The sequence below is a fragment of the Aureococcus anophagefferens genome, assembly GCF_000186865.1.
Source record: "Aureococcus anophagefferens unplaced genomic scaffold AURANscaffold_8, whole genome shotgun sequence".
NCBI classification, from domain to species: Eukaryota; class Pelagophyceae; order Pelagomonadales; family Pelagomonadaceae; genus Aureococcus; species Aureococcus anophagefferens.
In genome coordinates this window covers 1126872-1138927 of record NW_008705568.1, presented here as the reverse complement: position 1 = coordinate 1138927, position 12056 = coordinate 1126872, and the positions used below count along the sequence as shown (strand labels likewise).

General features: G+C 69.6%; 4 protein-coding genes across 4 annotated transcripts; 2 read left to right on the top strand and 2 right to left on the bottom strand.

The window, feature by feature from the left end:
• Positions 1-946: 946 nt before the first annotated feature.
• AURANDRAFT_71567 (hypothetical protein) lies at positions 947-2452 on the top strand (the record flags this gene model as incomplete). Its single annotated transcript, XM_009038482.1, has 1 exon — positions 947-2452. The coding sequence occupies one exon, from the start codon at positions 947-949 to the stop codon at positions 2423-2425; it is 1479 nt and encodes a 492-aa protein (XP_009036730.1).
• A 1717-nt stretch (positions 2453-4169) lies between these two features.
• AURANDRAFT_63931 (hypothetical protein) lies at positions 4170-5639 on the bottom strand (the record flags this gene model as incomplete). Its single annotated transcript, XM_009038327.1, has 1 exon — positions 4170-5639. One exon carries the CDS (start codon positions 5637-5639, stop codon positions 4170-4172), a length of 1470 nt encoding a protein of 489 aa, XP_009036575.1.
• Positions 5640-6781: 1142 nt separating this feature from the next.
• AURANDRAFT_15424 (hypothetical protein) lies at positions 6782-7318 on the top strand (the record flags this gene model as incomplete). Its single annotated transcript, XM_009038483.1, has 2 exons — positions 6782-6985; positions 7070-7318. Coding segments are annotated over 2 exons (453 nt in total), but the record flags the coding sequence as incomplete, so codon positions are not given.
• Positions 7319-8456: 1138 nt separating this feature from the next.
• On the bottom strand, positions 8457-8885 carry AURANDRAFT_25829 (hypothetical protein; the record flags this gene model as incomplete). Its single annotated transcript, XM_009038326.1, has 2 exons — positions 8457-8518; positions 8729-8885. 2 exons carry the CDS (start codon positions 8883-8885, stop codon positions 8457-8459), a joined length of 219 nt encoding a protein of 72 aa, XP_009036574.1.
• Positions 8886-12056: the final 3171 nt, after the last annotated feature.

Below are 12056 nucleotides of genomic sequence, written 5' to 3'. Positions count from 1 at the left end.
GCGCGTGCGACTCCTCGATGGAGCGGACCCAGTCGGACGCGTAGACCGAGCGCGCCAGGTAGCGGCGCAGGGCCGGGTCGCGGAGCGCCGCCGCCACTGGGTCGTCGCCGTCGCCGGCGGGCCGCTCGTCCCGCGGCCGCGGCGCCGCGCCCGCGCGCTCGCTCGCGTAGAACCAGAGCGTGAGGCAGAGGCGCGGCGCGGCCGACGGCAGGACGCGGTGGAGGAGATCCGGCGAGGAAAAGAGCGCCAACCGGTCGAAGCGGGGGTCGACCGTCGCCGCCGCGTAGGGGAACGGCACGAGCCGGAGCTCGCCGCCGTGGCCCGGCGCCCAGTCCGGGTTCAGGTAGACGATGCAGGTCACGACGCGGTCGTCCAGGAGCGGGTCGCTGTCGAAGTGGAGGGGGAAGCACGCGCCGCCGCCGCCGTTGACCTGCACCTTGAGCGTCTGGCGGCCTAGCGTCCGCCCGAGCAGCGCCGAGAGCCGCTCCCTGAGCGCCGCCGCGGCCCAGAGGCGCGTCAGGAAGGGCGCCTCCGCGCGCGGCGCCGTGAGCTCCGCCTCGAAGATGCGGTCCTTCTCGAGCAGGCGCGTCTCGCCGGCGGCGACGATGTGCGTCTGGTTGCGGCCCAATTGTCGCCGCTCCGCGAGCGTGATGATGTCGTCGCGCAGGCAGTGGGCCCAGGTCTCACCAAAAGCGCCATCGACGACGGCGTAACCCTGCGTGCGGAGGGCGTCGCCCGTGGCGTCGGAGAGCACAGCTTTAAAGTCCGGCAGGGCGAGGTCCGTCGGCGGCGGCGGCGCGGCGGTGCTGGTCAAGTTACTAGATGGGTTTATGAGGACTCTTTTGCCAGCGTTTGCGCGCCAAAACCGCGTTGCGCGCTGCGCATACGCCATGGCGCGCGCCGGCTTGAGGTAGACGTTTGCCACTTGTTGCCGCTGCCTCAAGCGATGATGCTGCTCAAGTTCGCAGCACTTCTGTGCGGCGCGAGCGCCCTGCTGGCCCCGCAAACCCCCTGCCGCGCCCGCCCGCGGACCCGCGTAGGAGCGTCCTTCGTGGACCTCGCGCCGGAGCTGCCCGGGTCCCTCGTCGCGGCCCTCCGGGAGCGGAACATCGTCGCGCCGACGCCGATCCAGGAGGCCGCCGTGGGCCCGCTCCTCGGCGGCGCGTCGGCCATGCTCGCCGCGGAGACGGGCAGCGGCAAGTCCGTCGCCTTCCTGCTGCCGACCGTCGCGCGGCTCGAGGCGCTCGACGCCGGCGGCGACGTCGCGGCCGCCGTGCTCGTGCTCGCGCCGACGCGCGAGCTGGCGCTGCAGCTCGCGGCGGACGCCGCGGGCATCGTCGGCGACGAGTCGAAGGTGCAGCTCCTCGTCGTCGGCGCGGCGACGACGGCCGACGCGTTGAAGGCCGCACGCGTCGTCGTCGCGACGCCGAAGGAGGCGCTCGACGCGTTCTCCGCCTACAAGGTCCTCGGCAAGAAGGCGGCGGCGTTCGGCGCCGTCGTCCTCGACGAGGTCGACGCCCTCCTGCCACCCAAAAAGAAGGACTACCGCTCCGCGGGCACGAAGAAGCGCGCCGCGCAGACGGGAAAAAAGAAGAAGCAGCTCACGGAGAAGCGCCAGGCGGCGAACTCGCCCGCGGAGGACGTCTTGCGCTTCGTCGTCAAGGCGAACCCGCGGCCCGAGCTCCAGGTCGTCGCCGCGTCGGCGACGGCGTCGCGCGCGACGCGCGACGCGCTCCGGTCCGTGCTCCGCCAGGACCCCTACGGCCGCTGGTCCGAGGCGCCCCTCGACCTCTTTCGGGTTGGCGAGGCCGAGGCGGAGCAGAAGTCGCGGTCCGTCGTCGTGCCGAGCTGCGTCGCCCACCGCTACGCGACGGTGGAGAAGGGCGCGTCGTTGGACGTGACGATGCGCCGCGTCGCGAAAGCCGCGGAGGCGCTGGCGCCCACGTCGGCGCTCGTCTTCCTCTCGGCGGCGTCGGGCTTCACGGTCAAGGACGCCGTGTCGTCCCTGGACAAGGCCGGCGTGCCCGCGGAGCCGTTGCATTCGGCGCTGAATTTGGACAAGCGCGCGGTCAAGGACGCCGCGCCGGGCCCGACGGACCTGCGGGCGGTGCTCGACGGCGGCCACGCGCGCGTCGCCGGGTCCTTCGCCGCGGCCGCGAGCGGCGCCGCGTCCGCCGCCGCGCCCGTCTTCGTGACCTTCGAGGACTCCGCGCGGGGGCTCCACTTCGACGGCGTCGACGCGGTCTTCTCCGTGGGGCTCCCGGCGACGCCGGCGTCCTACCTCCACGTCGCGGGGCGCACGGGCCGGCGCCTCGGCGGCGAGACGCGGCCGGGCACCGTCGTCACGGTCCTCCCGCCCAAGGCCGTCCCCATCCTCGAGTCCTGGTCCAACCAGCTCGGCGACGTCGCCTTCGACGAGCTCTAGCGGCGCGCTTAATGGTGTTTCGATCGTACGCTTACAACAGACAGGGGTGGGTGCTTTTCGGTGCGCGTCGGGTCGGGCGCCAGCGGAGGCGCGGGCGAAGGCGCGGCCGAGCGGACGCCGCGAAGGCGCCGCGGCGCGGCCGAGCGGCGCGAGCGAGTCGCGGCCGCGCGCCGAGCGCGCAGCGCGTCGCGTTCAGTACGCGAGGGGCTTAGGCATGTGGATGTTGCGCGGCGCCGGGTCTTGCGACGCGAGCTCTGACTTGCCGCCGCCACCGCAGACGGATAGCTTCGCGAATGAACCCTTGAGACCGACGGAGATGGCCGAGGCGGACAAAATCGACGGAGTCCAGCCGCCCGGGTGCTGCCAGACCGTCTGTCCTGTCTCCGCATTGTGGTAGTAGGGCTTGTTGTCCTTTTCACGACGGTAAAGCTTCCAGCCCGGCGGGAGCGCGGCGAGCGCCTCGCGGTGGCGCCGCGCGGCCGCCTCCCGCAGGGCGTCCTCACTATAATTGAGTCCTTGCTGCTGCTGCATTGTGGAGTCCAAGCTTGAGCACGGAGCCGAAGCTTACGAAGCGCACAGAGAGCGCGAAGCTGGACGCGCGAAGGTTCGCGCTGCTCGTTTCCGGCAAGTACACCTCAAACAACCGAATCTAGAACACCGCTTTGAGGCGATGGCTGCCCATGCTCTCGCATTCGCCCTATGGCTCGCGTCGGCGACGGCGCAGCCCATCGTCGCGCGCGGGCCGCACGTCTCGGAGAAAGGCGACGTCGGCACCGTGAGCCTCGGCGACCTCGCGGGCGTCGAGACCGTGCACCTCAACGACGACGGCAGCGTGGCCTACTCCCACGGCGCCATCGTCCCCTCGATCCCCTACCTCGCCGCGACGCCCGACGTCGGCCACCGCCTGTCGAACGCGACGGCGGCGCACGTGTTTGACGTCTACGTGTCGCCGCTCTGCGAGGACACGCGCGCGGCCCTCCCCAGGGCAGCAAAAGAGAGCGAAATTCCCAACTTCAAAGGCTCATATCTCGGCCGTTTCCCACTCGTTTCGGCTGATTTTTGGACGAGCGATCATCTCTCGGAACGGTCTCGAAGCGTGGATGCTTTTTTCGGAACGCGCGCACGCGGAACACTCACGTTGAAGCGACGTTGAATCACCCTTTTGCTGCCCAGGCCCTCCCGGCGCTTCGCGCCGTCGCGGCGCACTACGAGGGCGAGGTGGAGGTGCGCGTCCGGCTGGCGCCGCTCAGCGACATCGACGGCGACTTCGACCTGGCCTGGGGCCTGCACGCCGTGAAGCTCGCGAGCCCGGAGAAGTTCTGGGACTTTTTCTTCCTCGTCTACGACGAGCAGCCGGCGTTCAAGATGGCCTGGGCCCTGAACATGTCCGTGCGCGAGCGCGCGGCGTACCAGGCGGAGCGCTTCGCCGCGAAGGTCGGCGCGAACGTGACGGCGTTCTCGGCGCAGCTCGCGGCCGCCGGCGACGCGCACGGCATGCCCGCCGCGTTCTGGAACGCCAAGGCCGAGTGGAAGCGCACGGTCCTCAGGGGCGTCTACGGCACGCCGAGCTTCGCGTTGAACGGCATCGCCATCCCCGAGATCGGCGACGCGTCGGGCTCGGGCCTCGCGCACCTCGCGGCCGCGCACTGGATCGCCGCCATCGACCGGACCCTCGCCTTCTCGCCCTGGTGAGGGGTGCTTGGTTAAGGGGCGGGGAGAGGAGCGACGCGAGGGGCGGAGCGACCTAGGCCGACCAGTCGTAGCCGAGGTCGGAGCACCAGGGGTAGGAGAACGTGTCGTAGGTGTAGGGGAGCTTCTCGGACGTGGGCTGCATCATCTTCCAGAACTTCTTGTTCGTGTAGTAGGGCCAGGCGTCGTCCTCGCCGGAGATGAAGTCGCCGAAGGGCAGCACGTCGTTCTCGTCGTGGCCCGCGCACGTCGCCTTATTGCACGTCGGCAGCTTGAGCGTGCCCTCGACGCCCTCCCAGTGGCAGACCTCGCCGTAGTCCGACGGCGTCGAGACGTCGTGGTCGTAGCCCCAGGTCTGGTCGAAGGGCCACTTCTCCGGGGACTCCAGGGAATTGAGGATCCGCGTCCACAGGAACCGCTCCGCCGTCGTGTGGATGACGAAGAAGACGGGGTCCGCGGGCGCGCCGGACGTGAACATCTCGCCCGTCCAGCCCGGGTCGCACATGGCCTCGTAGACCGCGCCCCAGGCCTTCATCTCCTGCTCCTTGGTGTAGCCCGCGATGTGGTAGAGCTCGTCCGCCGCGTCGTAGTAGACCTTGCCGAGCGAATAGGACGACAGCCAGTGGAGGATGCCCGTCTCCGTCGTCAGGATCTCGTAGGGCGTGAAGCGCTCGAGGTACTCCGCCGGGCACGTGCACGTGCAGTCCTTGAGATCCGTCTCGCCCTCCGTACACGTGTCGTCGCAGCGCACAAAGCCGTGGCGCCAGAGCACCTTGGACATCAATAGGAAGTTCGACTCCTCGTTGGCCCAGAAGCGCTCGGCGCCCGACGAGTTCTGGTGCCACTGGCCGCCGATCATGAGGTGCACGGGCCCGTGCGTGAGCCCGTTGAGGTACGGCGTGATCGTGCTGAAGGACGTCGTCGTGAAGGCCTCGTCGAAGTCGGAGCAGCCCGGGAAGGTCGGCTGGTAGTTGCCGTCCCCCAAAATCTTCTTGTGGCGCTGGACGTAGGGCACGGGGTCCTGGTTCCAGGGGCTCCGCAGCAAACCCCACTGGTTCGTGATGTTCGAGTACTCGCGCGCGTTGGCCATGATGGGCGTGTAGGCCCAGCGGCCCGTGGCCACCGTGTGCTCCACGTTCGTCGGCGACGCCTCGCCGAAGTAGCCCTCGCCGAAGATGAAGCTGTCCTGCCACGACGTGCCGTAGATCTGCGCGTCCAAACTGTACTCCCAGTAGGGCACGGAGATGTCGGCGTTGATGGCCTGGAGCGACTGTTCTAATTCTAAAGTAAAGGCCATGTGGTGCGTCATGAGGCCCGCGTTGTCGTGCCAGTGGTCGCACTCCGTCGACGCCGCGCCGTAGAGGTGCTTGCGGATGAAGTACTCCGCGCCCTTGTACTTCGTCGAGTTGAACGCGAGCTGGCCCGTCGCCGTGTCCGTGAACCAGAGCGTGTGGAGCGCGTTGAGGAAGCGCTCGCGGTCGTGGGCGCTCAGATCGCGGATCTCGCGCCGGACCCACTTGGACATGACCGTCGTCTCGTACGCGACGCCTCGCTCGGCACGACGAGCGACACGTCGTGGAGCCCCGCGCGCTCGAAGGCGTGCTGGGCCGCGGCGCCCGCGTAGGAGGATCCGTCGATGGTCCAGAGGGCGTCGTCGCACGCGCCGCACGGCTCGCCGTCGACCAGCGCCGTGAACGTCGTCGCCCGATGGGGCTCGACGATGTGCTCCCACTTGAGGCGGCCGTCGCCGACGAGGCCGCGCGTGGCCGTGTACTCGTTGGACACGGCGAAGTGCGCCGACGGCACGGCGGCGAGCGCCGGCTTCGGCGCGGCGTAGGCCCGGGCGCCGCCGACGACGGCGACGAAGCCGCCGACGGCGGAGAGCGCGAGCGCCGCCTTCTTCAGGGACCCGGACGTCGCCGGCGCGGCGACCGCCGGGGACGCGCCGCTGAGCGGCGCCACCTCCTCCTCGAACGCCGCCGACGTCTTGTAGTCGGCCATCGTGCGAGCGGGCAGCCCACCGAGGTCACTGATTTGGGATTCCGGGCCGATGGAGCAGCCCCCGATCCAAGCTCTCCGTCCGAAAAGGTGGGGGAGCCCTCGGCCATGCCGAAGCGCTCGTCGCAGACGACGAAATCCAAGAACCCGCTGGCGGACTTGGGCGACTTCGACTTCCACGCGCTCTGGGACGACATCAACGGCGGCGGCGCGTCCAAGGAGCCGGCGGCGCCGGCCAAGGCGGCGCCGGCCACGGCGGCGCCGGCCAAGGCGAAGCGCGCGAGCCTGGGCATCAACTCGTCGCTGCGGACCCTCTTCGGCGGCTCCGCGGACAAGGGTCCGGCGGCGGCGCCGGCCCCGCCGCCGGCGGCGCGCGGCGACCCGGGCGCGCGGACCGCGGCCGAGCCCGCGGCGCGCGCCGCGGCCGACCGGCGGCCGTCGCTGGGCGTGTCGAGCTCCGTGCGGAAGCTCTTCGGCGCCCGGGAGAAGGGAACCGACGCCGCGCCGCGGCGGGGCAGCCTGTCGTCGTCGATGAAGAACCTCTTCGAGAAGCGGCCGTCGGCGGCCGACGGCCGGCCCGCGCTGAAGCGCCGCGGCTCGTCCATGCGGCGCCGGTCGTCCATGTCGGCGCTGCTGGGCACGGACACGCTCCACCACAAGTCGCAGAAGGCCGGCCACCTGAGCGCGAACCTCATCGGCGAGTACCGCGCCATCTTCGCGGCCTGCGACACGGACGGCAACGGCACGCTCGACGCCGAGGAGGTGCGCGGGGCCCTGTCGCGCGCGGGCCAGAAGTGCAGCGACGCCGAGGTCCAATCCCTCATCGGCGAGGTCGACAAGAACGGCGACGGCGTCGTCGACTTCGCGGAGTTCGTGCGCCTCCTCGCGATCCACGACGAGGCGGGCCACGAGCACCAGGACAAGGTCCAGGCGCTCGCGACGCTCGGCGAGGGCAAGCTCCGGCGCCAGTCGACGCGCGTGCTCTCCGCGGACCAGGTCGCGCACTACAGCGACCTCTTCGACTCCTTCGACATCGACGGCAACGGCGGCATCGACGTCCAGGAGCTCTTCCACGGGCTCCGGGGCCACCGCGGCGGCGTGACGCTCGCGGACTGCCGGCGCTACATGGCCAAGGTCCCGCAGGACGACGACGGCTGCATCGCGCTGCCCGAGTTCCTGCAGATCATCGCCATGCAGGAGATCGTCAAGGGCGGCGTCGGGAATTTGATCGTCGAGCAGACGAAGGCGTCGCTGAACACGCAGAAGTACCTCTCCCACGCGAAGGTCCTCGAGGTCGAGGCGCTCTTCGCGCGGGCCGACGACGACAAGAACGGGCTGCTGGAGCACCACGAGCTCCTCGACGCGCTCAACGAGAACGCGCGCGGGAAGAAGCCGTCCAAGTTCCTCAACGAGCTCCGCTTCGCCTTCGCGACGAGCGACCGCCGCGGCCCGCGTGGAACTCAAATCTTCAACCCGACTTCAATGTGCGCGTAATCGAACGATTTGGACCAGCCTCTTCAGCTCTGCTTCGAGAACTCGACGAGAGCGATCGATTCGTCCAAAAATCAGCCGAATCGACTTCGATGTGGCCGAGCTAGAGAAGTTCAAAGTTTGGTCGGGACGTCCCAGCTCACTGGTTGATTTCCACACAGGCCACGGCCACGACCTCCAGCCCATGGACAAGTTCGAGTTCGTGGACTACGCGCGGGGCCTCGTGGGCCGGAAGCGGGGCGTCACGGCGCTGAGCGAGAAGAAGAAGGACTGGCTCAAGCGGCAGCTCGGCGAGCCGATGACGCGCCACGAGAACGAGGTCGCCAAGACCGCGCCCCCCCAGCTCCGCCACCTCAAGCTCCCGCGCCACCCGCGCGACGTGCACTGGCGCCTCGTCATCCACGAGCTGCCCATCGTCGACCTCAACGGCGAGCACAAGTTCGACGCGGAGGTGCGGAAGATCGGCGTCGACGACGTCGCGCGCGACCGCACGCGCGAGGGCAACTCGCTGCTCCACTACGTCGCCGAGGTCGGCTGCGAGTGGGCCATGCGCGTGCTGCTCAAGCACACGCCCATCCGCCTCGTCGTCGCCGAGCGGAACCGCCACGGCTTCTCGCCCTACGCGCTCGCGGTGCTCAACGAGCGGGACGCGTGCGCGCTGCTCATCGAGCCCTGGATCGCCCAGTCCCTCGCGGCCCTCTCGGACAACACGAACAGCCACGACCAGCGCGAGCGGGCCATCTACAAGGCCAACATCGACATGCGCAAGTCCATCCTCGCCAACGGCGGCACCCTGCTACCCTAACTCCTTTCCGGCGGCCTTAGGCGACCGGCGACCGGCGACACCGCGCCGCTAGGTCATCAGGATGTTGTTGATGGGGATGTGGATCAGCTTGACGAAGAAGCCGACGAAACCTAGGAGCGGGGCGCGTGGGCGGTCGGGGGGGGGGGCGCGGGCTCCGACCGCGTCGCGGCGGCCGCGTCGCGGCGGTCGCCTCAGAGGCGCGCGCGCGCGCGGCCGGCCCGGGCGGCGCAGCCCGTCGAGGCGCGCCGCGCGGTCGGCGCGCCGGCCGTCTCGCGCGCGCGCCCATCCGTGCGCCCCGACACCCGCGCACATCGCAGGACGCGGCGGCGCGCCCATGATCAGGAAACCGACGCCCGTGGCCCACGCGATCCGCGTGAATTCTTTCCGGTCGGGCTTCGTGCATTTCTTCACGAGGTGTACGCTGTCCTTCACGAACTGCTTCAGGGGCTGAACGATGACCGCGTTCACGTCGGACATGTTGCTCCGCGTGTCGAGGCCTGTGTCGGCGAGGTGCAATGTTGCTGGCGCTGGACCTCAAGCGGCGGTTTTGGGCCGTGGCACGCGTCCCACCGCTCCTCAGCGGTCCCAGAAGCTCCTCCGCCAGGGCGCGTCCTAGGCTCTATCTCCCGAGAGGCCTGGACACCAAGTGGCGCGTCCAACGGCGTCGATGACGACGAGATAGGTGGGGAGGCGGCTCACCCCCGGCCACACAGCCCTAGCCGATCGGGCATGGGACAACCTGTCCTTTGACCACAGCCGCATTCCACGACCGCGCGCGCCGACCGGTCACGCAGCCACATACGGATCGTCGCATCGAACGGAAGCGCTTCGTGCGAAGGCGTCCACGCGCGAGAAGATGAAGAGCATCACGGGCAAGTTCGCGAAGAAGCAGCCCAACGTCTTCTCGACGGCCGGCGACCAGTTCAAGCGCATGATGGGCGGCGGCGACGACGACGGCGCCGTGCCGCCGAAGCCCAAGGCCAAGACGCCGACGACGCTCGAGATGCGCGCGACGCCGCGCCAGTCCATCCTCCTCGCGCAGTCGTCGCCCGGCGGGAGCCGCCGCGGCGACGGCCGCGCGTCCGCCGCGGCGCGGTCGCGGTCCCGGTCGTCGAGCTGGCGCCGGCGCCACGGCTGCTGCCAGACCGTCGCGCGGGCTTTGGTCACCGCGGGCTGGCTGTCGCCGACGGCCGAGGACGACGTCGCGCTGCTCCACAGCGGCGACATCGACATTTTGACCGAGTCGGGCTTCGAGCTCTTCCTCGAGCGCTTCGAGCTGCCCGAGGAGCACAACCCGCGGAACCTGGACGGCGCGGGCCGCCAGCGGCTGCTGCGCCTCTTCGACCACTTCGACGTCGACGGCTCCCGGGCCATCAGCCACAAGGAGCTGCGGGTCGGCCTGTCGCGGCTCCACAACGCGCCGACGGACGCCGAGGCGAAGAAGATGATCACGCAGCTGGACCTCTCGCGCGGCGGCCGGAAGAACGGCGCCGTCGACTTCGAGGAGTTCTGCATCGGCCTCCTGCACCGGCGCTGCGACCTCTACCTCGCGCTCTACGCCCAAAAAAGGCTCACGGGCGTGCCCGTCGAGCCCGAGGACCTCGCCGCGGACGAGGAGCCCGACGCGACGGCGGCGGCGAAGGGCGCGGCCGGGCTCGACTCGCGGCAGCGCCTCTCCGCGGTCATCTCCGCGTACACGGGCCGCGAGGCGAGCCCGCTCGTCTAGGTCGATAACAGGGCCGCCCGTCTCCTCGAGTTTACGGCCCGCTCGTCTCGGTCGATACGAGGGCCGCCTCCATCGTACTTCGTCTTACTCGCTCGGGGGGGGCGGGGGACGGGCGCGCCGCGGCCCTAGAGCGGCGTGGACGCGGACCGCTTCATCTTCTGGGTCGCCGTGAGGCGCTTCTGGAGCGCGTCGAGCAGCGTCTTGTCCTCCTTGACCTTGTTGAGCAGGTCGCGGTTCATCTGGCGCTCGCGGTCGTCCATCTCGACGTTCTTGGCCGCGCGCTTGACGGCCTTCATCTGCTGCGTCAGCGCTTTCTGGTGCTCGACCATCTTCGTCCGCATGAAGTCGAACTTGTTCTTCTCGTCGCGCAGGAAGTCCTCGGACTCGCGGAGGAAGCGCACGGCGAACTGGCGCTCGAGCTCGCTCTCCTCCTTCTCGCGGAGCCGCTTCGACTCGACGAGCGACTTGTTCTCGCGCGCCATCTGGATCTGCTTGTCGCGGATGGCGCGGCGGTCGCGGCGCTCGCGCTCGAGGTCCGCCTGCTCCTTCTTCCGCGCCTCCGCGAGCACGATCTCCTCCTGCTTCTGGATGAGGAGCTTCTGCTGGTAGCCCGCGCCGCCCTCGGAGCCCGACGCGTTCGTGAACTGCTCGAGGCGCTCCATGCGCTTGGCGAAGGCGTTGTTCCGGTCCATCTCCTCGCGGGCGAGCTTGGCCTTGTACTCGTGCATCATGCGCTGGTCCTCCAGGCCCTCCTCGACCTTGCGCCGCGCGCGCGCCTCGTGCTCCTTCGCCGTCTCGGCTTTTATTTCTTTGAGCCGCTGGCGGGCCTGCTCCTTCTTCTCCGCGACGCGCTGCTTGTGGGCCTCGATGGCGCTGCGGCAGTCCTCGAGCTCGCGCTCCTCGCGGACGGCCTTCTCCCGCTTCTCGCGCGCGATCTCCGCTTTACGGTACGCGATCTGCATGTCGCGGACGCGCTTCTCCTCCTGGTGCCGCTCGGCGATGGACTTCTTCGACTTGGTCATCTCGTCGCGCCACTCGTCGAGGAGCTTGGCCTGGGTCCGCGCGTACGCGTCGTCCTGCTCCTGGAGCTCCGCGGACGGGTTCTTCTCCGACTTCAATTTGACCTGCTCGTCGAGCATGGCCTTGAAGGACTCCTGCTTCTTGCGCGAGTCGGACAGCGACTTCTTCATGTGGTTCTCGTTCTGGATGGCGTGGTAGGCGTCTAAAATCTTCCACTCGGACGTGTTCGCGAGCCACGGGAGCTTGCCGTCGTCGCCGGGCCTAGCGCTCCCGGGCTGCGCGGTCACGGGCCGCGACCCGCCGCGGCTCGGCGGCAGCTTGCCCGCCAGGGACGCCGTCGCCGGCCGCGACGCGCTCTCCTCGGATTCGAGCTTCCGGATGATGCCCTTCTCGAGCGCGACGAGGTCCGGCTCCGTGATCGTCGACTTGCCGCTCATGAAACTGTCGACCTCGCCCTTGATGGCCTTGTTCGCGCCGCTGTCCCGCCCGCGGCCGTATTTCACGGTAAGCTTCTGCATGAGCATGGCGCGCAGCCGCTCGCGGTGCTGCTTCTTGTTCTCCTCCTCGCGCATCTTCTTCGCCTTGCTGATGCGCGCGTCCGTCGACGGCGCGCGGAGCGGCATCGTCGAAACTTCGCGAGGCAGACCGCGACGCGGCTATAACAGACGAGGTACCGGGGCGCTCGCCGACCCCTGCGGCGCGCGGCTGGCTCCACGGGCAGCCTCTCTCTAGCGCGACGCGAGGACGCAAGGCGCTGATTTACGGGGCGAGAGAGCCAGATATATGGGGTAATGCTGCCCTTAGCTCGCTGAAGGAGAGGTCCGCCACTGTGGTAATCAGGTGAGGCCGCCACGACCTTCGTCGCCTGGCATCGCCGTCGATTCGCCGCCGCTTGATCCACG